This window comes from Crassostrea angulata, chromosome 6, assembly GCF_025612915.1.
Source record: "Crassostrea angulata isolate pt1a10 chromosome 6, ASM2561291v2, whole genome shotgun sequence".
In the NCBI taxonomy this organism is placed as follows: Eukaryota; Metazoa; Mollusca; class Bivalvia; order Ostreida; family Ostreidae; genus Magallana; species Magallana angulata.
Genome location: NC_069116.1, coordinates 10,462,095 through 10,489,168, shown reverse-complemented (window position 1 = coordinate 10,489,168; position 27,074 = coordinate 10,462,095). Strand labels below are relative to the sequence as shown.

Here is a 27,074-nt window from a genome sequence, read left to right as displayed (position 1 = left end):
GGTGTAAATTGAATTCAAGTCAACATTGGAATTTCGTTTCTGACACAACCCGGCACCCTGGATGATTTCTAGGTGTCATTGTCACTTTTACAACGCTACCATAATAAACGACCACAATCAAACGTTGCATAGACATATCCAGATATCTTCCTATGCATATAGACAAAACACAAATAAATGTGTCTATATAAGTAAATTCGCCAATATCCAGTGATACATTTTGGGGGGAATTGACACCCCCTCCTCCCCTTGTATTTTTATATACATATATGTCCAATGTGTTTAATAAAAACCGTACAACGGGTCTACAGAACGGATATGGGGATGGTTGATGAATTTAAAGTGTTTGGTTTACAAAAAGAACAAATACCGTCAGAGGCCGGGCCATTCATTGACATGTAAATCAGATTTAAAACGGAGATGGCATATCATCCACTTAATATTAAATCCATATAAATGTCCACACAATCATTATCTTTCTGCGAGTCTAATCGGGTCACTTGAAGTTCTTTGTGTCTTGTTTGTTTTGATTTTAGACACAACATTTTGACTGAAATTATGTTAGCAATATCAAAGTGTTAGAATAGGAGCGGATAAAGGTTAGGAGGCATTTAGTGTGTAAGTACTCTCTCTCTCTCTCTCTCTCTCTCTCTCTCTCTCTCTCATATAACGAAGATATGGGAAATGTGTCACCTATCAATGGAGGAATCAATATCATTTAAATCGATCTAGCTTTAACTTTTTATTAACTATACGACTTACAATTGAATTTTATTCAAGAATTGCGGATGTGTATGAATTTAACAAAAGGGAATTGAGGATGTACATGAATTTAACATAAGGGCTTTATATATATATATATATATATATTAGAAAAACTGTGTTATATTTAAACATTATATCCAGAACAGCAAACTGAGCAAATAAATGATAAAAGATCTGACGACTGTTTGCGATCCATTCAAATTGTGTTACTTTGAGAAAGGATTATCTGTAGCGTAGATATTTGTACAGAAACACAAGTAGGATGCTTTGTTCTTGATGCCTCGGTTAATTCTTAGGATGCTGCTTTTCAAGGTACACTCCTTCAATTCTCTCTAACTCTTTAAACTAAGCCTAGTACTTTAATGTCTTGTTTTGCTGAAAAAAAAAATGATGTTTTTCTAGTATATGCGAGTGTATAAAGTAATTAACCTATTTCTTGTAGCATTCAAATCTGTGGTTTTTTCCCTCGATGTCGTTTTGATATTTTATCATGGCTCTGAAAAGACAAATGATCCAAGAATGATGAGGCTTTTAAACTGAATCAGCAAAATAGCGCGAAGGTGTGTCAAAATGTTAAATGTATATGCGAAGAATGTATTCGTTCATGTTCAATTCTCTAAAGGTTTGGTGTAGACATCTCATTTTGTCTTTTTTTTTTAATTTCTTTTGGAGTACTAGATGCAGAGTTAACTTCATGGTGTAATTAGAATCTAAAATCATATCAAAAATTTTAAATAAAAACTCATTTAAAATATTTTAAGAACATTACAAAAGAAGAAAGTAAGCTCCGCGAAAAAGTAATTTGCAGAACTCATATAAGTAGAAAACCTCCGGGCACCTGTCACGGCTTCCGACTGTCTTAACACATCAAGTTCATGACAGAGAACTGCAGTTTTCGACAGCTGTGGGACAAATCGAATGCAATTCATTTGACTGTAAATCGATATTTTATTTCAATATACTTAGTATTTCATCGATTAAGGGAAGGGAGAATAAGAGTCGATAATCAGTGTTTGTTTGCACAAAATGAGAATGAATGTGTAAAAGTGATAAAATGGGCAGGGGATTACAGATCTTGGCGCAAGTTTTATCGCTTTCAGTACTGCATTGGTCACCCTGTATATAGAGGCATGTAATTAAGGCCAGCGTATTAAGGTCAGTGGTTTATAAAGCATTTTATTAAAACTGTATTTAAAAATAACGATACTTTTTATATTATTACAAATGTTAATCTTGTAATCTCTCTCTCTCTCTCTCTCTCTCTCTCTCTCTCTCTCTCTCTCTCGTTTGTCTAGGTAAAATAAACTTTAAGGCTTTAAAAACTTACTTCGGTTTCCTATTTCACGTTTATGTTTGATTATCATTTACTTTAAAACCAATAAACACGCAAGTAAAAGTTGACGAAAAGTTCTACCTAATTGGATTCTAGATAAGTCTGTGTGTTTATTTCCGTGAACTATTTAACAGCACCCTTGGCTTTTATTTCTTGCACACGAAGACAATTTCCCCGTGTGATTCCGCCCAATGAAATAAATAATAAATTACTTGCAGAAAACCAAGTTAATTAAAGTACAGTGGTGTACTTATAAACCGTTGATTCTTCATAATGTGCGCAAAACCCATTCTCGTAGAGTCGTAGGTAGGTAAAGCTTAAAATAGTTTTCATTTAGCTATGTTTTTAATCCGATTTAAAAGAATTCTGTTTAGAAAATGTTTTTTCAAGTCATTAATTTTTAGGGTCTGTTGTAAAAACTTTATCTCTTTATCTGTGAAAAATAAAATGTCTTCACTTTGAATCAAGGATGAATTTAACAATGTGTTTATCTACAGATTTAAAAGAAAAAAATCTCCTTAGGCATAATAATGTGGTTAATTATATAAACAAGTTGAAAGCTTATTTCTCTTCTTTTCAGACGTACATGTAAACATCAATGATTTTTAGACAATCATAGATAAAACTTTCCCTCATAAAAAATTGATGTATTAGCTTTTCTACTTAAAGTCGACGGGGGACCCAACGAAACTCTCAAACAATGGAAAAGCATATTTAAACAACTTGCATTTTTAAGTTTCCTGAATTTCTGTGAATTTTAGACATGTGAAAAGTCGGCATTATAAGAAGTGGCTTTAAGAGGAACAAACAATTGTCAAAGCCTGACCATTTCGTTTTTGGCCCCATTTCTTTAGTGACAGTAATTAAAATTGGTCTTACATGTGACAGGGAGACGGTAATTGAAATATGTAAACATTGTCCAAAGAACTCCGTTGCCGCTGAAGTGATCGTACGATGATCAATTCAATGGAAGCTCCAAGTCTGTAAAATACGCTCAAACTATGAAATTAGCATTTGAAACGTAAGTTGAACTATTAAATAGGCTGTATGGAGTTTAATGTTGCCATTTCATTTCTGTTTTGGGTGTGAGATCTGTAATTGTGAAGCAGCTTAAAGGATCAAGATACTGGTTTAATGACCAGTACAAATTAAAATGAAAAACATCATAGGGACCAGAGAAGAATTCACCTACTATCCCTTCGTCAGGTTGTCAAGTATATTTTCTCTGAAGGATATTAAGAATCATGTGAATTAGGACGTGCTGTACAGGGGATTATGGTAATTTTTAGAACGAGTTAAGGATTATGAGATTATGTTTTAATTTAGGTTTTGATATCTTGATTTTTCTCTCTTTACGTGAACAGTATCGGGAGACACCCAGCTTCTGGTAGAATGACAGTAGAGAGTCAGAGTGGGCGTCATCACTTAATCCTCGGGGACAAACGTCATAAGGTAAGTCTAATTTCTACAGAAAGCGAGAAAGTGGCACTTTTTACATAATTTTTATGTGGTATTTATTTGTCTCTTTCAAAATTAAAATCTCTCTCTCTCTCTCTCTCATTTCAGTTTCAGAATCATTCATTATGCAGGTCGAAGTCGAAAAGTACAAATCTATTTGTAAACCTAATTGAAAGTTTGTTGTTAAATAAGAGTTAAAAAGAAAATAATCGAAGGTTACCATATTACATATAAAACTACAGGTGCCCCATGCACTATTAAATACATTATGGTGGGGTCTCTTTACAATATCTGGCTTGATTCGATGACCAGACCTAGATGTATCGATCAGTGGCCGCTGATTTTTCTCGATTAAAAGGCTGCTTTAATCGATCGCTCGTTAAATTCGTCTTTAAATTGTTATATCCATGGCTCAGCTACGGATTGCAGATGAAATCTACAGATAAATGGGCTTATTTATGAATTATACACCAAGTTAGGTATCGATTTATGTACAATGATTCCTCCTGAGTTAGTACTTTGAATGCAGAATAAGTCTGCAAACATCGTTATCAAATTGACACATTGAGTATGAAAGTCATTGAATGAAGACGGCAATTCAGTATTCACTTTCAAACTCATTTTATCAAAATATTTTAACGATTCGCGGATGTTACAAAAATGACAAAAAAAGAAAAAAATATAGATTTCTTTTCTTTGGTTTGATTTACAAAAGAGGTACTCTGGTTAAGTTCTCTAGCACAAGTGTCGACTTCAACATTCAGTACACAATGGACCCCAACAATCAGCTATCGACGTCCAAATACTAGTAGGTATCAGTCTGGCTGCGACAATTGACATTTTACTTAATACAGTAACTAACATTCTCTTATTGAAAAAATCCATTAATCGCAGTCATTATCTCATTGTAATATCTTTTTTCGGCCCAGCATGGTATCAAACCCTTATCTTTAATTTTGTAACAGAATGCCAAAACGCTATTGTCTTTGGTATAGAGATCTGGGTATTGATCGAGTTACGTATTAAATGTAAAACGCATGTCAATGAGCGATGAATTCATCCATTTGTCTCGTTTCAGCATTGGTTCTCTGGGATCAGCGCCTCCATTTAAAACCCACTGATATCCATCTTCCACACAGATAATGTTGTGTGTGCGGTGCTGCACGAGGTTCCGATGACAATGGAAGGTGTTAACACAACTAGACTTCCGTCGATAGTTCGGTTCCAGGTCGGCGGGTATGCGACGGAAAGAGAATCACCGGAGCGAGGCTGGGCAAGAATCCGGACTTGTCTGATCGACAACCCTTGTGATTCGGGACAAAATAAAAGACAAGAGATTTGGTCGTACCATAAAAAGAATAGGGGAGTCTTAAGGTCTCTAGTAAAAAGCTTGCCCAACATTCCATTCCGAATAAAAAGGAACAAAAAGAGAAGCCATTCTGACCACGAACTGAGTTCCAAAAATGAGAAAGCCGAATCATTTCTTCCAAAAATTTCTCCAATTGGAATCGAGTCACCGACGAAAAATGGAAAGATTCGACCCCTAGGGACAGTGAGTAAAAGTGATGATATCATTCCAATTGGAAAATTGAAGAGTGTACGGAATAGAGAAGACAGTGCAATACGACTTACTTCCACCGACACCGAAAACTTACCGGCTACAGGGGTAGATGGAGTAGAGGAACAGAAGAGACTTGAAACTGGGGACGGGAAAAATAATTCTGAGAAAAGATGTGAATCTCGCTTGCCTAGATTACTACCATTTAAACAACCTCTAAGTAAATCAAGAGTGGTGTCTTTTTCTACGAACGATTTGCGCGATTCTTCACAGGTCAGTGATAGAAGCGATTCAAGGTCATCTTGTCTTAGCGAAGACTCGTCCAATTCCGAGAAAGGCCTCGAAAAGGTGAATTTCGGACATTCTAGTCAACACATAACAGAACCTATTCCTAGATCAGTTTTAGATATCATAACTGGAAACTATTTATCAGACCCGAGAATCATGGGTGATAGAGCCAAGAGAGACAGAAAAACCGGCACATCGGAGACGGCAACCTTCCCCGGAGGGAACGCGGAGAAGGAGTGGTTCGAGAGAGTGTTGGGTGATAAAGAGATCATAGACATGTCTAACTATGAGAACTTTGCCAGAACGCCAAGAACTAGGCCAATCAACGACTCCATACCAAAGTATCAGAATGTTTTAGGCGCAAGCAACCTTCCGGACCGGAAACCAAAGACTGTCACTTCCCGGAGCCCTCTCAAGGTACAGTTCGATATTCCCTCGGAAGAGAAACCCTCAACAAAACCATCATACCCGACTACGTACCCAAAACAGGCGGGGGAGCCCATTGCAGCGTACCAAAGAACGACCAATTCCCCGAGTTATTTCCCCTTGTTCAGCCGTGATGGATCACCAATCCGTAAAATCGGCGGGCCACCAAAAAACAAACAACAGCCAGGCGCCAAATTGAGAATATCTTTTCCAAACAGTACACCGACCCAAGAAAACTAAACACAGTGAAAATAGTCCCTGTTGCTTGTTGTTAAATACTGTTATTTTGTTCGTTATGTTTCTATTTATATAGATTGTTGAATTGTTTGTTTTGTCACATGTATAAAACACAATGATTAAACAGAAATACTAAATAATTATACTTTTTTTTAAACTCTATAAACAGTCGAAGGGAGATGTCTTAAATACTTCTTAAATTTGCATACTACGCAGTACTCCGTAATTTGTGTGCTTTGATCATACCTGCTACTGCAGCACACTATTCATACTCGGAAACAAATGGTAAAACATAACAAAACACATGTAAAGGTAATACCGTGAATATTAACTTTGCTAAAGACTTTTCCCTAAGGAGACATGCGAACGATTTCCGGTTTATCTTTTACAATATGGCCATGTATAATATATATCCGTTTCCTTTGTCTATAGATAGATCAATACATGGACAGTACAAAAGAAGGGACGTACAATGAGTTAAACTGTTGTTTTCTATCCGAGATGTAAAATAGTTGAAATTATATAAATAGTGCCTGTTTGGGAGGGTAACTGTTGAAATTGACACCCCGAGACAACTATTGTCAACCGACGCGAAGCAGAGGTTGACAATGGTTTTCGAGGGGTGTCAATTTCAACAGTTACCCTCCCGAACAGGCACTATTTATTTTATTATACTGAATGTCTTAATTTAAGAGGAAATTTAACTGCTTTTATATAAAAATGCAGTGAATTCTATGGCGAACCGTACGCGCATAATATTCGCGCATGTAACAATTCGTTGTGTTACCCGTTGCCAAGTGCGTTGCTAACGCTGAGGGTAATAGAACGGATTACCAACTGCGTCTAAACAAATCAGATTTCAGTATTTAACATGAAAGTATAGTAATACTTCATGTTCAGTACCAGCCCTATGTTCCATATTGCTCAGCTGAACAGCAGCTACTACTCAGCGAGTTCCGAAGTATAAGTGCGCGAAAAATAAACCTGACATTTCTCATATATATAAATGAGTCCTTTCCAGTGTATCGATGTATCATATCGATAAAATATCGATTTTGGGAAATTTAACTAATTAAATACCTGAAACATATTGGTGTTTCATCGTCTGTGACCAACATTTTTAAATTTCATTTTAAGGCAACTTCGTCTATTTTGTTTTCCCTTATACTTCTACAGTAGTTTTTTTTAAATGGAAATGCATTTTACGATATAAAAAAGGCAATTTGTCTTTAGACGAATACTTATAAATATATACTTTTCTTAAAAAGGTTCCCGAGATAAAACAGCAATTACTATATGATGACATAACTAAATTGGTATTTCAATAATCATCCTAAATTATCATTATTATTATTGTGGTACCATGAAACTAAAACTTCGTAGATAAACAATATTTAACTAGGATATTGACCTAATCATCTGGTTATTTTTGTGGTACCATGAAAGCAGAACTCAGTGAATAAACACTATTTAACTGAGACATTGGCTTTTCACCTTGGTAAACCTTTGGCAAGGTCCTCTCAAAATAAAAACACAAGAAACAATCAGTTTAACCACGTGCAATGCTTCGTGGTCTCAACGCTCAAGGCAATTACATGTACACGGGAAATTATTTGAGGCATCGTGTACAAATCGTAACCCGAGACATCGTGCATTGATGACAGCAGGAATTTAGGATTGGTGGAACATGTGACTTCGTGCACAGATTGCAGGGAACCCGGCGCACTGATGAGGAACCACAGTTCGTGCTACATAGGTTTCTCCCTTCTAATTCAATCTTTTTCAAAAGACCTGCAGCTACGATAAATCCAGTTTGAAATAAATATTTGTATGCAAATCTGATGATGCCTTCATGTACGAAAAATAGTGTTAATAACATCTATATACAAGTATTTGTGCACAAAACTATTTTGGAACTCAATAATATATCACTAAGTATCTTTGTTAACCAACGCCAAACAAATTGTGAATGAACATGAACAAAGACATAGGCTTTAAACTTTACTAGCATTACATTATCAGTTTCGTTTACTCGCAATTGTTCGTTTCTATTGAACGTGACATTTTGGCCCAGATACACTTGTTGACGCATTGGAAATGATTTCGGTGAGATAAAACATTAGAGTCGATCCGGGTTTTTGAAGACAGTTAACACCTCTATAATGACAACGGAAAACTTTAAGTGAAGAATCCTTGTGATATGTTCTAGTCATCAGTAGTGAAAGGAATCAAACTGCAGACAAGCGCACTCTGCAACAATGCCAGAACTGTGTGAAGTGTGTAAAGGTAAGGGACAGAAAGTGTTGGCCGCGGTCATATGTACCGACTGCAGACAGTTCTACTGCTCGGCCTGTAGGGATGTCCACCGGATGTTCCGCTCCACGAAAGACCACAAATACGTGGAGCTCGTTGCTGAATTGTTTGACGAGAAACCCAAAGCAGACGACAAACCAAAACCACTTCCAGCAGTAAACAGGCAATCAGAGAACGACGCAATTCATGGGAAAAACTCTTCAGGGTTTTTTGATGTCAGCACTCCAACAGATTCTTCTGTGTATCAAGTGGAAGGTTCAGAGTTCGAAGTTTTATGGAGAACCTCGTTCTTAACAGAGTTTCAATGCAAGACAAATTATGAGAAACAGAAATGTGAGCTTTGTGGCGCAGCATTTATGTCGGACGGGCGAATTCTAGCGATGGACAAGGCCAATAATTGTCTGATTTTGTTCAATAAGAGAAACGATATCCAGAGCGTGTGTCTGATAGGTGACGACTTGAAGCCGAGCAGCATCGCTGTCCGCCCCGACGATAGCCTGTACGTGATGTCGGGCAGATTTCTCGTCACATTCAAAGTGGTAGACACTGACACTGGAACATATATCACAGAAAAAGACAGCAGACGATTGCCTTCCGAGGGTCGCTTAGTGAGTTTGAATGGAACGAAAGTCTGCATACTTAACAACTATAAAGTGACTCTATACGAAAAACGTTTCCAGAGAAGCAGGCCGGTTGATATTTCTATTCACATCAGAGGGCACAGTGTCGTTCAGTGCTTTCTGGAAAACAAACTTGGCAACAAATTTCTGTTTCCAGATCATAACCAGCGGAAACTTCTGTGTATATCTTGGAAGAAGGAACTGATGTGGGAGAGGAAGTTCAAGCATCCTGTGAAATGGATCGTGGAGGTCGAAAACAAATTCTTAGTTCTCTTAAGTAACGGCGAAATATTCCAGCTGAACACATTAGGGAAACTGATTGGGAAGATAGGAGAATCCGAATTGGAGGACGTTGGCTGGATGTCTTATCACGTGGCCTCATCACGACTCCTCATCGCCGGGCATGATGGGAAAATTCAGATCGTGAAGTTGGACCGCGATACCTATTCCAACTTGTTTGACACTTGGGGGTGAATTCCTCATTTTTTTCCCCGCAAAAATTCATTTTTTGGTTTTTTGGTGGATATTCAATAGCGATCACAACTCTTGAAACATTAAAATAATATACCTTATTAAATAACCTTCAAACCTCGCATTCAAATGGATTTTTAAAAAAAATATGCATATATTTACATGTATATGATAAATCAACACATAAAGAAAATAAAACTCGAAATAATTCATTTGATTTATTCATTATGATTATATCATTTCTAAGTTCAATATGATATGTGCTAAATGACAAAAAAACTAATGAAAACCGAAAAACAATGATAATATAGATCAGTAGCACTTCACTGAAAAACCAGTGTCAGGATATTACTGACTGCTGTGTTCGTTCATACACGTTCTGTACAGAAAGCAATTCTATTGGTCTTAAACTTTATATTCAAAGTATTTTTTAAAAAATTCATAGAATTTAGACACAGATTGCTGAATAGCATTGCAATCAAGTATGTTCCAAAGGTTTGATGTTGTCTCCAGACATTAAAATACAATGAAGTTTTAAAAAAATATTCATTTGTTAAAAAACAAAAATTGTACAGGTAACCGTTTCATGAGGTAATATCAAGGAACAATCCGGTGCAATAATATATAAAGTTCCTCCATGAAGGCTTGGTATAACATGGAGATGGTGGAGAGGTGCAATACATGGAACTGGAAGGTGAAACCAAGAGCTATCATTAACAATTAAAACACCAGACACAGCAAGGGATGAGGGACCCTCCATTATAAATTTCATGAAAGAAATCCTTCATCTAAAATTTACAAATGGCAGACAGAAATCTCAAACCAAGTTTCCAGGACTGTTTGAAATAAATGAGGGTGCTATGTAGAAACAAAGAAACACTACACACAAAGTCAAAACTATTAAAAATGCAATGAAGTACAGTAAAACCGTTAATAGCAAGTGGGTATCATCAATCCAACTATGAAAACCAATTGTCTACTAATCAATTCACAAAACCAGTCAATGATGAAAACAACAAAATTTATACTGCAACAATACAATGTCTGTAATGAGATAGAGGCTGCTGACTTTACTGACCTATCACCCTTCACATGATAAAGCTATATGTATTCACTGTATGATGAAAGATCTTTACAAACTCTTAACAACTGATCCAAGCTGCTATTAAACACAAAACACTTAGGTAGAGATGAATTCAGCAAGATTTGTAACAAACCAAATCATTAACTCTACATTTGAAACTCTTCTTGTAGCAGACATAAGTAGTGAAAAGGCTTTGTTGCTTTCTTCCATTAAAAACTATCAAGTTCCTCTGAAACTAATCGTTCTAGCTCGTCTTTGTCCGATGTTTTAACATTACATAACAAAGAATTCTTCTCTTAATATCCAGATGTACCTTTATGAAATAGTACACATTTTTAAATTAAATATTTACCACAAATATTTACAACTCAACTAACAAAGATACAAGTAAAACCATCTACAATGAGCTATGAAGAACTGAAAAAGAATGACACTTAAAGCTACAAAGCTGAGTCCCATAAAACGAAATTTAAAGCTTTAACTTACAAAAAGATAAAATCTTTAAAACTTGAATTGTTTACATTGCTGGTAATATTTCACTCCAAACTACTTAGTAGTTCTGAAAAAAAAAATTTCAAGATATAAAAGCCTTTTTTTTCCCATGGCTTTTTCAAGGTTGAAATATTCCAGTTTGTTGAAATCAAACACAGAATAAATTCCCATTATCACTGAAATATTTGCAACTTTTAGTTGGGAAATAACAAGTGTCACATTTTATCAATAGAATTCAGTTTAATATGAAACTCACTGTCCATGCAGTCTAAACACTCACTGTCACATCAGTTCAAATAATTCACAGTTAACAGAAAAAAAGCCGAGGGAATCAATCACATCCTCAAAGCCTCACTCGAGCTACAGCTTTCTCTATGTAAAATTAGAATCAACATCCCGCGTTGAGGTATTCCTTCAAACTGGTTTGGGTTAAGCTGGGGAAAGACAAAATTTCCGTTCAGTATTACGTAGCTGCTCCAAATATTATGTTTCTGATGTAGGCTGTTGTGACATTGAACACAAGCCGGACAGACAAATTGTTCACACTATATAAAGGACGTTAGTCGACGGTCATAGCTGACCAACTAGACTGATTCTCTAGAGGATGGTCTCCCATCAGTGCTCATGCTTCAATCCTTGGGGTGCTCTCTTCAGGTGATCTTGCTCCACTTGAGGAAGGACAGGACATCCTTCACAGGTACATTACAGGTGTGGGCCTTCAGTCGGAGGTTTCTGTCATCTGTCAGCAACACTACTTCCCTGTATAACCTCACTGGGGCATCTGAAGGGTACAAGCAACTGATGCAAATCAACAGACTGACATAAATACAAACTATTCACTCTCCACTTATCTTATCTACATATTTATGCATTGCTGGAGACACCATTTCATTAACCAATTCATGTTACTTCATGTGAATGAATAAATTTTTTTAAAAATATGACACATTTTCGAATTTGGTCTACAGTATGGATTCTACTTGAGTTTTACCTTTGTCTTTCGGCATGAATTCTCTGGCTTTGTCCTTGCAGTAGTGAAGACAACAAGATAGGATGATGTCGTCATTGATTCCCTACAACAACATCAACTTGAATACTGAATTGCTCAAATTAAGATTATAGTTTGATGTACAGTTATATAGATCGATAAAATACTTGTTAAGGTCGGTCGCGGGTTTAAAATTTTAAATAATGCGCAGGGTATTGCGCATTACTGTCGTAAAACACATATGCAAAGTAAAATGTTCAAATATACAGGTTTTCATGTAACGTTTTTATAAAAAAAAAAATATTTATAGTTTTGATTAGAATAATGTTAAGAAGTATTCAAATCATTTCGCCACTTCTTCAAAATCGACGTTATCAATGTCAGAGTCAATGCCTTCTTTATGTAAAATGGCTGCCAAACTATGAGTGCAGATAGCATAAAAAATATCAAGTCAATTTCGTTCTAGTTTAATAAGATGTTAACTTATGAGCTATCCTCCCATCGCTGAAAATTAAAAGAAAATCATATGTTTGTAATGTTTTACATATGAAATTGAAAATGAAAACCCCTTTTTCCTATATTCTATATAAAATGTTTGGGATGATTCAGACATACGACCAAAATTTGAGTGTGGCAAACAGATAAACTATCCGGTCAATTAACTTTATATTTTGCAAATACTTTACTCAGAAGTTGGCCTTTCACTGTAAAAATTAAAAGGAAATTGTATGTTTGAAACATTTTCCCCCGAGACTCCTTAATAATAATGAAGATGAATTAACCAACATTTGGATGGAATTGCAAGCTTTCCATTGCAATTCCAGAAAATTCATCAAAAATAAGATAATTGTATTACTTATACACAGATAACTTAATATGTGTTTGTCAGATTTAAAACATGCATTATTAATTATCTATTCATACGATGCAATAATTCATCAGGGTAAGTACACTGAAGGACAGATTACACATGTATGACAGAACAGATAGTGTCCAAAAGAAAGCTGCCTACTGTACAGCAGTGATCCTTACCCCACTCGAGTCCCCTTCCTCACTCCTAAATGAAATTGTTTCTAGGACATTTCCCTTGGAGGTCAGAGCCTTCACATGGGAATTCTTCTTTTCAAACTCTTCCTCCAGAAATTCCACTGTCTGTTTCGATCTTTCTCTAACTTTGGTTGCCTGTTCTGTTGAGTCATACTGCCCCTCCTTGCTGCCTTTTGCTAAGCCATCCAATTCATTGATAACTTAAAGAAACACAACATGGTTAATGACACTTTAGCTAAATGTCAATGATAACTAAAGGAAACAACACATTCAATCATAAAATGATAAGAACTTTACAAATGTTTACAAGATAAGTCTTTCAGTGTCCAACACTATAAGATTACCTATAAGTGGTACAACCACTGTATATTTCTTCAACTGTATGAGTTGTTTGAGACTGGAAAAGTGATCTATAAAACAATTGGTGTCTGGGATCAAGAAAATAGGATGAATCTCGAGCTCAATGCAGCGATGCCGATCCTTTTCTATCAGTTTCTGAAAAGTTAAAAATGTACACCATTGTATTTTTTTTATGGTGATTTTATGAAATCTATCACATGATTACTCTAGATAGCTACAAATACTTAATTAGAGGAATTTCTAACAAATATAGTGAAAAGAAAGTCAAGTCCGAGTGGGATAGCATTTCAATTACAGTTTCCATTATCTATTCAATACGATCATCACAAGTTTTAAATCAATGCATAGACAGATCTCAGATGTTGCAGTCTAAACCCATGTCAAAACATCCGTACTTATGTGTGGTTATGGAGCAATATGTCCTCTACCACTGCCTCAGTACCTGAATGTTCTCCTTGTCTCGCAGCTTCTGTTCCTTCCTCTTACTGAGCTCCTCCTTCTTCTGCCTCAGGTGACGTACATGTTCATCTCCCTCTGCCTCCTCTGCAACTTCTTCCTCACTCTCAACGATCACTTCAGCTTCCTAAAAGTTTCTCGTACACTCAGTAAATATAGTCTTCTTATACAAAACCAAAGAATAGTGGTATCATAGACTTTTGAGCAATATGACATTTTATTTTTACCTCGTCTGAATCTGATGGCAGGTCCCCATGGGGAGCCTCGCTATAGTCGGTAGAGGGTGCCACTGAGTAGTACTCTTTCTTGGCCACATCAAACTCCAGCATAGGTGGCTCCACCCCACAGAGGTAATCGGCAAACTCCTGTAGAACCTGAATACGCAAACAGTCCCTGGCTATGTCCTGTCAAAACAAATAAATCATGGCTGCTTTATACAAAAATCCTACGATAAAGTCGCTGTTCTGTCAAAACAATAGTTGCATTTTATAAAGAACATGCGACAAAGTTGTAAATCTTTTTACTTTGATGGAATAATGCACAATGCCAACAAATTATTTACATACAACTACATGTATTTCAATTCTATAAGTAAACAGTATTTTACTGGTATTCAATAAAACAATAAGTACGAATAATTGTAAATGAAAAAATAAATGTGAAATGAATAATTAGCAATTAGCAATTTTGTACATGCATGTTTTAAGTCCTTTTATATAACACAGTGCAGATCTTTCTTCAAATGTAAAGATACAACATTATAGTGTTCCCTGGTATTCATATTGTAATAATTAAGCATATTATTGTCATTATTTATCTGGATGATGACACTTGCTAACAAATGATATGAAGTTCTAAACCCCTTTACGATACTAGCCTTACTAAATATATTTATACTTCTACATGGTTAACATTTCCTTTAAAGTAACACACAGGTAAAAAAAATTAGTCAATTAGTTATCTGCTATAATTAAACTGGACGTAACTCCAAATTCTCAAAGACAGAGATTTATTAACAGATATGTACCGTCGTTTACACATTGGAAAATATCACTTCTTCACTACAATTGCGAATGGAATTAACAAACATCGAATTTCAATATCTAACAATAGTATTACCTTGTCTACAGTGCTATGGACAAAAGCCAGTTTTAATGGGGCACTCATGAGGGGAACAAATCCAGATAGCATGGTGTCCTCAAACAAAACAACCGGCTCACAGCCTGAAAATAATCAAAAATTGAAAATAAAAGACCTTAAAATACATTTTCAATGTTAACAACTACATGTAAAAAAAGAATAAACAATCAAAACCAATGAAATAATCTGGAATTCTGATTTTTGCTGGAGTTTTAGATTTAATAAATCTTTTCTAACAGAAGTAGACCATAAATGTACAGTACTGTGGCAGTGCCAGTCCTACCCTCTCTCCTGTCCTCATATAACTTGACATGACTGACGTCCACATCTTTCAGAATGTTGGCAAACTTTGCAGTCACTTTCCACACATCCACACCTGGCCTGTGTAAAAAACAAACACAAACCTATACATGCACTAAATAATGAATCTATCACAAGTCAGTTTAGATTTACATAACAGTAGTTTGGCTTTTCAAAACACCAAGGTATGATATGGTAGATCAAATGAAAACCTGTGATGATGAAAATCAGTAATCATTGGACATGTGATCAAAGATTCATTTAGAATTTGTGATAAAATATGCATTTAATCCCCTTGCATTTCTACTTGTAACACTAAGTGAGAGAAAACACTCACTAGATAAAAATCCAATCCAATTACAATTAAAATAAACCACATGCATGTACTACGTAGATTTGACATTATGTATTTCAATCTAAAATACCGCAAACAGGGGAAATATTTTCCCCCTTTTGCCCTCTTTGTCAGTGGGAGAATTTAAGTGATATGGGACACCTTCATATTGTAACAGGCTTTCTACTAATATAAACAATTATTTTTTCTTTCCCATAATAGTTACCTAACAGCATAGTGCAATGGGTTAAAGCATTAAGTACTCTGCTAGTCATGAGTTCAAATCCTGTTTGGTCTTTTATATTTTTTACCTTTCCAAAAAATTCTAAAACATATCTTTTGGTCAAATATTGCAAAGTTTGAAAATTCTTAACTGGTGAAAGTATTTTAAGTATAATGTACCTATATCCCCATTAATATCAACAGATGTCCCATATCACCTGAAGACTAGGTGAATTCAAAACAATTTTAATATTGCTGTATTAATCAGGAAGAGTACTATCATTAGCTGCGTCTAGGTGAATTCAAGACCGGGCGAAACCATTTAAATTAAAAGAAAAAACCATGGCGAAAATGATCATATATACAGTATTGCAACTGGAAGAGTTCTTGGACTATCCAGTCAATGTTTTTCCAATAGTGAGCCTTACCCAAGTGCGGTGTCCCTGAGAGAAGGGGGTGGGTTCCACAGCTTCAGGTTGGCCAGCATCCAGTCGGTCCACTTCTTCACCCCGGGAATCAGCTCCTCAAGCTCCCGACTAAACATGTGGCTGGGGTAGTCAGAAGAGGCCAAGTGCTTATTTAACTCCCCTGCACAGCAGTCCAGGAGAATCCCGAACATGTCCAATCCTAACTGTACTGCGTGTTCCTGGAGCTCTGATCGGAAATCTTCTGCCATCGACGGATCTGTCAACACCAGAAATTAAACTTTAAACTGAACTAGATGAACTTATTTTCTAATCAATGAAAGAAAGTTCGCTTAAAAAATGCCAAATAAATGACTGGCCTTGCTTCTTCAGAACTATATACTCATGTTTTTATACTGTGTGATACATTTAGAATGCTCAATTGATATGCACCTAAAGAAAAAGTAATGGAACTTAATAAGACAGTCTTTGCAGAAAGAAAACTTGCCCAAAGATACTTTGCAGCAGAAGATCAGAGATGTGAATTGTTTACAGAAGTAGATCAGCAGTGAAACAATTAAACGAAGAAGGTTTTTTTCATCAAGTACAAGAAAGATTCGTTATTAAAGTAGAAAATAAGACAAGCAATTGATAAACGAATACATGGTTTATAAATGTTGTATTTTTTTACCTTTCAGTGCTGTGTTTTCTATAGCAAACATATTGATGGCCATGAGCTGTATAAGTCTGGTAGGTGGCAAAGCTCCGTAGCGCAGCAAAGCCTGGAACTCTTTCAGCATCTGTCCACAGCATTCTGGGAAGTTCTCCCGCCTAATAAACAGGATTCATTGTAAGTGTCACTTACATGTTAATAATGAACATTTCTAAACAAAATGAAAGCAAGATTAATGCCAATGATTTCTTCATATAGTATTGCCAATACATACCCTACTTTCGTAAACAGCTTTCCATGGACATTAAGGAAGCTCAGATTAAATCTTTTATTCAGCTGGAAAAAAATGGCACACATCAAACACATGCAAATATATTTCTAAATTTATTTCATTTCAAACTTTTGAATAGTAAAGTATAAATAAAACTTTTTTTTTTCTATCAAACACCTTGTATGCACTACAACAATATAAATTCTTACCTCTACAGCCTCCAGTTTGTCAAGGTCATCCTCATCTTTGTCCTCTGTCTTTCCTTCAGAGCTTGTCCCATCTGGTGAGACCCAGATTTCTATTCGCTGACCATGGTGAGGTTTTTGTGGAGCCAACTTTTTCACTTTTTCTCTTTCCTCTTCCTTCTTCTGCTCAACAGCTAAGACCTACAGTAAGATGGTATAATCTGAATGCTTCAAAGTTTAGTACTTGTTGATTCACTTTTAAAACTTATATAGCAGACTGAAAAAATCTAAAAAGAAAAGATTTTTGTTTTTCCTTCCTGGCTATTCATGTACTACCTTTTTCCTGGCTTCATCAAACAGATTGAGAAGACCCTCCCTGGCTGTAAGGAAAGGATTACTGGCGGCGAGACTCCTCATGTAGTAATACACTGCATCTAGCTTCCTCCTCTACAATACAACAGGCAAGTCATTATGTGTGTCAGTGATTGTGAAACATAACAGCTTACATAACAATGGTAGGTTACAGAAACAATCAGACTAACTGTGTAGAGGCCAAGAATTGCCAGCTGGTTGTATGGACGTCCATTCTTGGGAGCCAACATTTGAGCTTTGGTGTACCAACTAAGGGCAAGAATAAATGCATTATGGAAAGTGAAGAAAACAATACTTATTCAAAATCAAACTTACAGTTATACCAGTTAAATCGAATTTGGGGAAAAGATGCAAAGCAACACATACATTAAGCTAGTGCATGTATTTAACAGAATGAATTGTGAACTGTGCTGAGAGCTCACCTTCTAGCCCGCCCATAGTTAACCTTTCCGCTGTGGTTCATCTGCTCGCGGTAGCGGGCGATGTCGCCGAGGTTGATCATGAGCCTCTGGATGGAGAGGATGGCCAGCTTGACATGGCGACTCTGGTTCTCCTGAGAGGCCAGGCTGGACTCCATGTAATCCTCCACATCAAAGCCATACTTCTGCTGCAGTTTCTCCAGTAGCTTGTCAAAGAATGTGGTGCCCTGCAAAGAAAACACTAACTCAGTCACACACCAATGTCCAAACAAAAGCTTTATGCCTAAAACACACCTGTTTTGATGCTTGGTTTATAACAGACACAGAATCTCATTAGTAAACTATCCCTTGGGAAAATACTTCTGATAATTCAATCAAAGTCTATGCAAAAATCATTTATCCATTGGGGATAACCAATGTTCTAGTCAAAATTATCAGAGATGATGTTACTGGATGAAGATTTCAGTTTTACCAAGTATTTGCTTTATAGGTTCGACAGATATGCCTGAGATACACATACCTCGTCCAGGATTTTGGAGAGTTCTGTTTTGGGCCCCTCCCCCTCCTTGTCCTCTGACAGCTGTCGCCGGAACATCTCTATCACCTGGTAGTACACAGACTTCCACAGCAGCTGCTCTGCATTGTGTTTACTGGCCACCTCCACATCCAGCAGAATTATGTGCTCCAACTTCTGCTGCAGTTCATGTCTGAAACACCGTCAGAGGCATGCCAGAAAATGCAGATACATGTATCATCAAAAAAATACATTTACCGTAAGCTAACAAGTTAATACGGTACAAGTAAATGATTCAAAATTTCTCATCTGGTACAATTTGTATTACAAGTTACTAAAAAAAAACATCATAAAGGCAAAAAAATGTTTTGCCTTGTCCCTTAGGCAAAGCTGTGCCATATTGAAAAGGTTTGATCAACCTTTTTGGTGTATATCTACTTGTATATAAAACATTTTGTAGTTTAAATATACATGTATGTATATTTGATAGGGTTACATGTATGTATATTTGATAGGGTTAAACTATCAAACTTCATGATAATAAGAGTATTTCTGACCCACCTTAGCCTATACACATGCTGTAAGGTGTCAGCAGACTGTCGTCTGGACACAAGTTCAGAGAGCTGAGAGTCCATATGACATGCCTCCTGAAACATGTGCTCAGCCATCATCCTGCACTGGGCTCTAGATCTGCCTGCATACATAGGGTCAATTTCACCATCCCTGGAACAAAATATTTTCCACTCTATAAAAAATTTACCCTAACACTCCTTTTTTTAAATTGCTTTCATAAAAACATAATTACTTTTTTCAATTCTGTCACATTCTAAAGCTAATGTTAATGGATTTCTTACCCTGGAAATTCAGCATTATCCTCCCTGAACATTGGGTTTTCTCGGTACATCCCTGGATATCCATAGTAATAGCCAGGCATTGGAGGGCCAGGCATTGGAGCTCCCCCATACATAGGGTCCGGATAGCGAGGATCATAGCCTCCATAAAATGGAGGGTAGCCTCTATACTGGGAAGGCATTGTGGGAAAACCTCCAGGAGGGGGCATCAAGGGGTGTTGCTGTGAGGGGGGAGATTGGGGAGATTCTGAACCAGAGGGGTCCTTAAATTTGAGTTGAGAAGTAGGGGTAGAGGGGGCAGGTCCTGGCACCACTATCATCTTTTCTGGATTTTTAGGATCAAATAACATTCTCTGCCCTGTATTTCCATGAGAATGGGTTTCTCTGGGGGCAAGTCGGTTTCTTTCTCCTCTGTGCCCTGAAGTGTGGAACTCAACATGCTGTTTACTGCTCTGGCCTTGAGGATGGGTTTCTGAAGTGTCTGTGTTAGTGGGGAGTTTTATTATTCCCCCACCATGTGCAGTACTTTCAGGACTTTTTCTTCGCTCTCTCTCTGTCTGATGTCCTCCAAAATTTCTGCGATCATATCTATGGTCATACTCTCTTCCACCTTTTGTCTCATAGTGACCATAGCCATCTCTTTTATCGCCTGAGGTTCTTCGTTGTCGAAATTCATTCCCTGAAGCTCTTCCATTACGTCCTCCCTGCTTATCTTCAAACCCTTTCCTATGATAATTGTCTGAGTGTTTGCCCACATTGACATCCTCTCTGTCCTCTCTGTGACCCCGCCCCCTGCCCCGCCCTCTCCCCTTAGGACTTTCTCTATCCTTCATCAAAACCTGTCTTTTTTCATCCCTTGCAAATGTCACTTTCAGATTTAAACTGGTTGGATCATTTAGAACTTCCTTGCTGCGAGATTCCTTCAAACTGGCATTGCTGCCCCTTCTACGGTTCCTTCTTCTGGGCCATGTGTCTGTTCCATACATATCATCTTCTGTGTGGTAGCTCCTGACACTGTGAGCGCTGGACACACTGGAATCACGACTACGTCTTCCAGCACTGGATCCTTTCCTGTGTCTGTCTTTCCTTCGACTCCTTGCCCCATCACTATTTCTCCTTTGTCTGAAACCATTTTCATACTCCTTGTGACTATCCTGATAATTTCTGTCATTTTTAAAATTTTTGGTATTCCCATATTGCCTGTTTCCCTGCTTCCCATAGCCTCTTTCCTCGCCAGATCTCTGCATCTGCTGACCTCTTTCTAAAGCTTGCCTGGCTTTATCCACTGTTTCTATGGCTCCATCCCAGTCATTAAATCCACCTTTCTGATCCAGATATTCCTGCAGCTTTGGAGTTTCATCTTGAATTTGTTCTGCCATTTCTCTCTCTACTTCCACACTCCAATCCAGAATTCGGTTTGTGGTCTCTTCATCCATACTGAGATCACTTGTATTGCTTACATCACTGCTGATGCTGCCTGCTCTTGGACGCCTCATGGCTGACAGTGAATACCTCTTAGATCCAGGCTTACCATTCCCATTATTACTACCTGATGTGACTTGGACCTGTTTGGAGTTTTCAGATTCCGCAGGAGAATTACTCCCATTCTTTCTCTCAAACACCATGGTTGGTATGATGTCTTTCATGCCTTGCTCCCTTTCAGCACTGTCCGCTTTCTTCTGGTCACTCCCACTACTCTCTGCCACCCTGTCTCTCCTCTCTCTAGGCTGTCTTTGAGGTTTAGGTTCTTCCTCCTGCCAGCCACCTCTCTTGTTATCTCTCCCTCTACCAAATCCCCCTCTTTTAGACTCCCCCCTCCTGAACTCATTATCACGGCTACCTCTATCATATTGCTTGCCTTGACCAGGCCCACTGTGCCCACTGTGTTGCGGTCCCTTTTTCTGAGCAGCCTCTCCACCTCCAAACCTTTTCTCTTCAGAATTCCTTCCACCACTCTTTGGTTTATTTTCACTGTCTCTCTGATGCCTTGGTTTATTGGATTGCGGACCAGATTGACCTCCCCTGGACTGGTTTCCAGTGTCTGTCTTTGACTGTAGTCTTTTGGGAGATTCCCCCTTAGTTGTTCTGTCCAGTGGATTATGGGGATTTGGAGGAAGCTTAGGCTCAGGTTTTGCTCCAACACTGGGCTGGGCAGGGGATGATGCCCCTTCATTCACCACCACTGTCACTTTCAAGTCTTGTTGGTCATTTTTCAAATCAATTTTTCGTGGAGAAACATCCACATTAGTTTCTGACTCGGAGACATCATCATCTTTGGTTTGTTGTTCCAGTATCCTGCCCTTAGGGACATATCTTTGAATTTCGGGCCTTTTTGACCGTTGTTTCTTTGGATCAAAATTTTCTCTGCTAAGATGTAGGTCTTTCAGATTTGAACTCACATCATCAATCTAAAAAAAAACCCCAAAGCCTGATTCATAAATAATAACCTTGCATGAAAAGAGAAGATTACTTCCTGAGGATGCATATTATAAGATACAGTAATATTTTGGTTATATATCCATCAAAACATCATCATTTATGTGAATTGTTTTATCCCATCCATCTTGGTTGTGCATAAGTTATGTAGAAATTGATACATTTTTTTGGCATTCCCCTAGGAATCATATTAAAATTAAGTAATCCAGACATCTATACATTCTTGAAGCAGAGATAAATAGAATACTAATTAATTTTTTCTGATAGACAGAAGAAAATCTGGATAGATACAAGTACACATTACTGTTACATTTGTTAGACATAGAAATTTTTTAAAAAATATTTCATTTTTTCAGACATGGAACGAATTCACACAGCTATCTGTAACAGATTTTTCTTCATATTTAATTGAAAATGACAGGTTAAAAGACACCATGTTTACCTAAATATCATGCTCTAATACACCTTATTTACACTGTAACAAAACTATTGTTCTTAATTTTAACATCATTAAATGAACAGATATACCTCAAATTTCAGAAATCAGTTGGCTCTTTTCATTTCCTAGACCTCGAGTTGTTCTCCATTGTAATTAATATATCTTTACACCTATACTAAAAAAAAAACATCGTAAAGAAATATTGGCCTAGCTCTCACCTCTCGCTCAGAGCTGTTCTCCTTGCTTTCTGCAGAACTAGGAATTTCCTCATCATCCCAGTTCTCCCCCTGAGAACCCCTTCCCGTGTTGTCTAGCACCTTAGGGGACCGTCTTGGAGGCTGATATATACCCCTTGTGGGCCTCTTGCTTCTCTTTTTTTGCGCTTCTAAACAAAAAATACAACTTGGCGCATTCTTATTGTTATACATGTATATACATATTAATAGATCATTCATTGTCTGATGTGGTTGGTGACAATAAATGATTTAAGGAAAGTCAGACAAAGATGTAAAAAGACTAATTCATTGATTTTTTTTCTTAAAGCTTATTGACCAAAGTCAGAATATAGGTCCTCTCATTACAATATTAAGAATTGGTCACCAATCATTCTTGTACACCCCCCTCCTCCATAAAAAAATCTAACACTTCTGAAAATTCAGTATTTGGAATTGATAGTTGATGTTGTATCTTCTATTTGTTATTTTTCAGATAGTCATTAACATTTTTTTATTCATTCCTTTATTTATTTCACTTGAAAACAATAAATCTTTTTTGTTTTACCAAAATATCAAATAATTTTCCTCATTCAAAAGTCACAGTCATTTCTAAAAACTGTGAAAAATCATTGTCATTAATTTAGACACTGTCATCCCAACAAAAAATAAAGAGGAAAAGACTATCTGTACTTACATGTACAGTGTATTTACTTTCTGCATTAAAAAGAAATTATAAATTATCTTTTTAATTATGTATCTTTGTTTTGATTTGTGAAGATTCTAAATTTTGAAAACTTGAAAGTGTAAAATGTAAACAAATGGATTAAATATTAACAAGGAAGTGTCAACTCTTCTTCCTCAATAAAATGATTATCTGTTCTGTTCCTTGGGTACCTGTTTAGTACAGGGTCTTTTGCTTTATCTATCACCACATTTATAGAAGATGAAGGATAATCTAGTTGATATAATCACTTGAAAATGTTACATATGTATGTTAGCTCTGTTGTCATCTATGGATGTGAAACATGGGAGTTTCAAAAAGCCAAAGCTAGGAGTGTACTTATTGATTACTGGGACAAGAAAAAAATTTTCCTCAATAATAGTCAATATACCCAGTACTTTAGTTGAATGTGGTAGACATTCAAAGTATGTGCAAAGAAAACTTGTAATTTGTTCCTCGTATAGAAATTGTAACCTTAAAACATGTTACAAAGAATTGTAATGTAAATATAAAAAGCAACAGGGAAAACATGATTGAGAATGAAATGAACTTAAACTTGGGTTTATATAGTCTGGAATCAATCCCCAAAATAGATTAAAGGCCTGTTTGGGTACATACATTGTATTAGGCCTGATTTAAATGGAATAAACATTTACTCTGCCAAAAAATATATTTTTTTACTATAAAATTGAAAATATTGTCTTGCACTGTATGTTTAAATATCTAATTTGGGATATCATATGGTATCTTTATCAGATATCAAAATCCATTCTCATATAGGCATATGTCTTAATCTGTTAAATTTGCATGAATATCAATGTTTATTTCTGAGAACAGAAGGCTACATTTATCCACCTGGGCTTGTGTAGAAAAAAAGCATTGTTAAAAAAGTGGGCAAAATAACATAGCGGTTTATAAAAAAGCGTAAACTGTTTAAAACCATTTTATATCGTATAAAACTAATAAGTATTGAATTCACTGCTTATAATTTAATTTTTCTACTCTTCATTGTAGATAAACATGGTCATTTGACCTTTAAAATGACGTAAAAATTGTACAAAATTCAAACGTAACGTCAGGCATATTGATACGTTTTTGACGTTAGTCTTCCCTTACCGAAAAAATGGGCTTGCTGCGAATACTTGCCGCAAGCTTGCAGCAAACATTGCTGTAAGCTTGCTGCAAACATAAGCAAAACTTAAAATTTTATTCCATGAGAGAAAGGCATTGCTGCAAGCATGCAGCAAACTTGCTGCAAAAAGCTGCAATGTTCGCAGAAAGGTTGCAGCTAGCTGCGAACATCTGCGAACATGACTTATTTCTTCCTGCAAACAAATTTGTTTGCTGCAGACTTGCTGCAAATTTGCAGCAAGTCTGCAGCAAACATCACTGTTCTGTAAAGGTTACTATGTCTTTATACGATATATAATAATTTTTTAGCAAATCAGAAAGCGCTTTACAACAAGAATTAAATTATATAACTCTGCATTAATGCATTTTAAATCCACCAACTTTTGGTTAGCAAGTTTTCTTATAAGTCTATAGTTTGTAAGATTGATCCCCATTTTTGTCATGCATTAATGTTTAAAATGTAGAAATAATAGGTCTGTTACGAAAAATCAGGAAAACTGGAGTCGAAACATGGGTCGAAGTGTAGACCGTCTTCGGTTCCGACATTTACACGTTTTCCAGAATCAAAATATGAGGGCTTGCGAAGAGAAGTGGATGTAGGCTATGCCTGTCCACTTCTTAAAACAGAATACTCCTTCAGCTGTTCAGTTTATTAAATATTCCCTAAATACTGCGCTGAAAGGTGACACACTTGTAAGATCGCTTAAAGTAATCATAAACAGAGCATAAATTACAAAAATTGCATAAAACATAAAACGACAAAGTACCTAAAAGTTATTTCTTAAATGTGGCGTAAAAGCCTTGTTTGAAATTTAAACTGTTAAAATGAAAACAAAAGTAGCTCAATTGCACTCTCAACTTGTATAAGGAACAAAAAACAGGTACATAAACATTCTGTATTACCATCATTGCTACTTTTGTCGGTATATCGATGTGATCTGTCTTTATCTTGAACAGAAGACTCCAGTTCTTTGTATGTTATCCTAACGATTTCAGATTTGGAGGCCATTTTTCGTAGCCGCCATCGTAACTTCAAACATAAAAGAGTTCCGTTAGGGTATATTACTCTGTCACGCGAAAATATTCATCAGCTTATAACTGGATTATCTCGCTTGTACCCGATAATTAAGAATAATTTCTTAATTCGACTTTTTTTTCATGATAATTATATATCTTTTCAACTTGATATTAGTTTTAGGAAATAAGTTAATTGCTCTAGTATTCTTAAGAATCAAATAAATATGAGGATGATTATTCGATACTCTGGTTTCATTTGAAACATATTTGCCGTAATAAATGAAAATAATTTCACTATTTATCAATTACGCTTGAATCGAGGAAGGGTTCGGGATTTGGGACTACATACACCATTTTGTTATTCAATTCAATTAAATATTGATCCACTAATTAGAATGTGTGCACGCAATTATGTTACAAAGTAATGATTTGTCATTCATTCTTTATTTCTTTAAGCTTTGCAGCATTTTATGAATTAAGTCCAAATTTCAATCATTTTTTTTGCGTGATTTATCGGGTATGAAGGTAGCTAGAATTCACAGGTACCTGACGTTATGTATTTTTCTCATAATAAAATTACATGTATATAGCTTTTATCTCCTACCTAATAATATGCGTGTATTATTATACACGGGTATATAATTTTTATCATGTGAAAAAAATTATTGTGAGGTGCCGTGCTAGAATCATAAAATAAACACATAAGGAGGACAGCTCATACTGAGTTTCTGCATGAATTACAATCGATTTCATTATATCAATACTTGAGGAAAAAATACATTATCTTATAGACCAAATTTATTTCTCTTTACGCGCAAATATGGTTGCATACACTTAAACCATGTTGCCCGTTTCTTAGTGGTGTTAATTGCTATCATACTATTAAAAGAAATTCTGTCCGTCCCTTGATTGGTATAAAATATGTTCTATGTTTAAAGCTCTTATTAACCGCCTTTTGTTTTTGTTTTTTGTTTTGTTTTTTTTGTTTTTTTGAAAGATGTAACAAGCACTGAGAATAAACACTATATATCAAGATTTTGTTGTAAAATATGCCGCAAAAAGCAGAACATAGATATATCATAATTTATCTAAAATTCACCATGCATAAAGAAACACACCAGTTGGTAACACACAGTATTGGTCAATGTTTCATTTCATCACCTAAGTTTGAAAGTGATCTATTGAACTGCCGGTCAATAGACTGTGATCTATTGGACCGCCGGTCAATAGACTGCGATCTATTGGACCGGCAACGTATTTTAGAAAAAAAAGTTTAATTGCTATAAGATTAAAAGATAACTTTATTATGTTTATTTTACTATTGTTCTTAAAATTTATCTTTTAGGTCATCTTAGTATTGATTAACAATGACCTGAATGAATAATGGTAATTCATAAATGTGAACACAAAATACTAAAAACGGAATTAGGTAATAAAACAATTATTTAATGCTTGAACAGTCAATAGACCCGAATTTTTTCCCTTGCTGCACCAAGGGAAAAATATTCGGGTCTATTGACTGCTCAAGCATTAA

General features: G+C 36.1%; 2 protein-coding genes across 6 annotated transcripts; one reads left to right on the top strand and one right to left on the bottom strand.

Moving 5' to 3' along the window:
• The first annotated feature begins 479 nt into the window (after nucleotides 1-479).
• LOC128190457 (uncharacterized) lies at nucleotides 480-6,205 on the top strand. Of its 5 annotated transcripts, none has more exons than XM_052862515.1 (3): nucleotides 480-618; nucleotides 3,463-3,550; nucleotides 4,635-6,205. In XM_052862515.1, the coding sequence occupies exon 3, from the start codon at nucleotides 4,731-4,733 to the stop codon at nucleotides 6,066-6,068; it is 1,338 nt and encodes a 445-aa protein (XP_052718475.1). In that variant the 5' UTR covers nucleotides 480-618; nucleotides 3,463-3,550; nucleotides 4,635-4,730; the 3' UTR covers nucleotides 6,069-6,205. The 5 variants fall into 5 exon arrangements, with proteins under 5 accessions (XP_052718475.1, XP_052718473.1, XP_052718478.1 ...); XM_052862513.1 differs by lacking the exon at nucleotides 480-618 and adding an exon at nucleotides 1,720-1,920; XM_052862518.1 differs by lacking the exon at nucleotides 480-618 and adding an exon at nucleotides 2,384-2,404.
• A 3,468-nt stretch (nucleotides 6,206-9,673) lies between these two features.
• On the bottom strand, nucleotides 9,674-25,562 carry LOC128187966 (telomerase-binding protein EST1A-like). The gene is made up of 20 exons (XM_052858696.1): nucleotides 25,427-25,562; nucleotides 22,675-22,841; nucleotides 19,585-21,989; nucleotides 19,292-19,453; nucleotides 18,737-18,923; nucleotides 18,220-18,443; nucleotides 17,968-18,046; nucleotides 17,762-17,872; nucleotides 17,450-17,626; nucleotides 17,244-17,305; nucleotides 16,988-17,127; nucleotides 16,321-16,576; nucleotides 15,320-15,417; nucleotides 15,016-15,119; nucleotides 14,124-14,300; nucleotides 13,883-14,023; nucleotides 13,425-13,575; nucleotides 13,066-13,280; nucleotides 12,037-12,118; nucleotides 9,674-11,826 (listed from the first exon to the last, which is right to left on the bottom strand). Exons 1-20 carry the CDS (start codon nucleotides 25,530-25,532, stop codon nucleotides 11,696-11,698), a joined length of 5,175 nt encoding a protein of 1,724 aa, XP_052714656.1. The 5' UTR covers nucleotides 25,533-25,562; the 3' UTR covers nucleotides 9,674-11,695.
• Between the last annotated feature and the right edge of the window lie 1,512 nt (nucleotides 25,563-27,074).

Coding starts and splice junctions, on each gene's coding strand:
- LOC128190457 (XM_052862515.1), top strand. CDS start 4,731: ATGACAATGGAAGGTGTTAACACAACTAGACTTCCGTCGATAGTTCGG.
- LOC128187966 (XM_052858696.1), bottom strand. CDS start 25,532: ATGGCCTCCAAATCTGAAATCGTTAGGATAACATACAAAGAACTGGAG. Junction 18,444..18,736: donor TCTCCAAAATCCTGGACGAG/GTATGTGTATCT, acceptor TTTTCTTTGCAG/GGCACCACATTCTTTGACAA. Junction 14,024..14,123: donor TGCCATCAGATTCAGACGAG/GTAAAAATAAAA, acceptor AGAAACTTTTAG/GAAGCTGAAGTGATCGTTGA.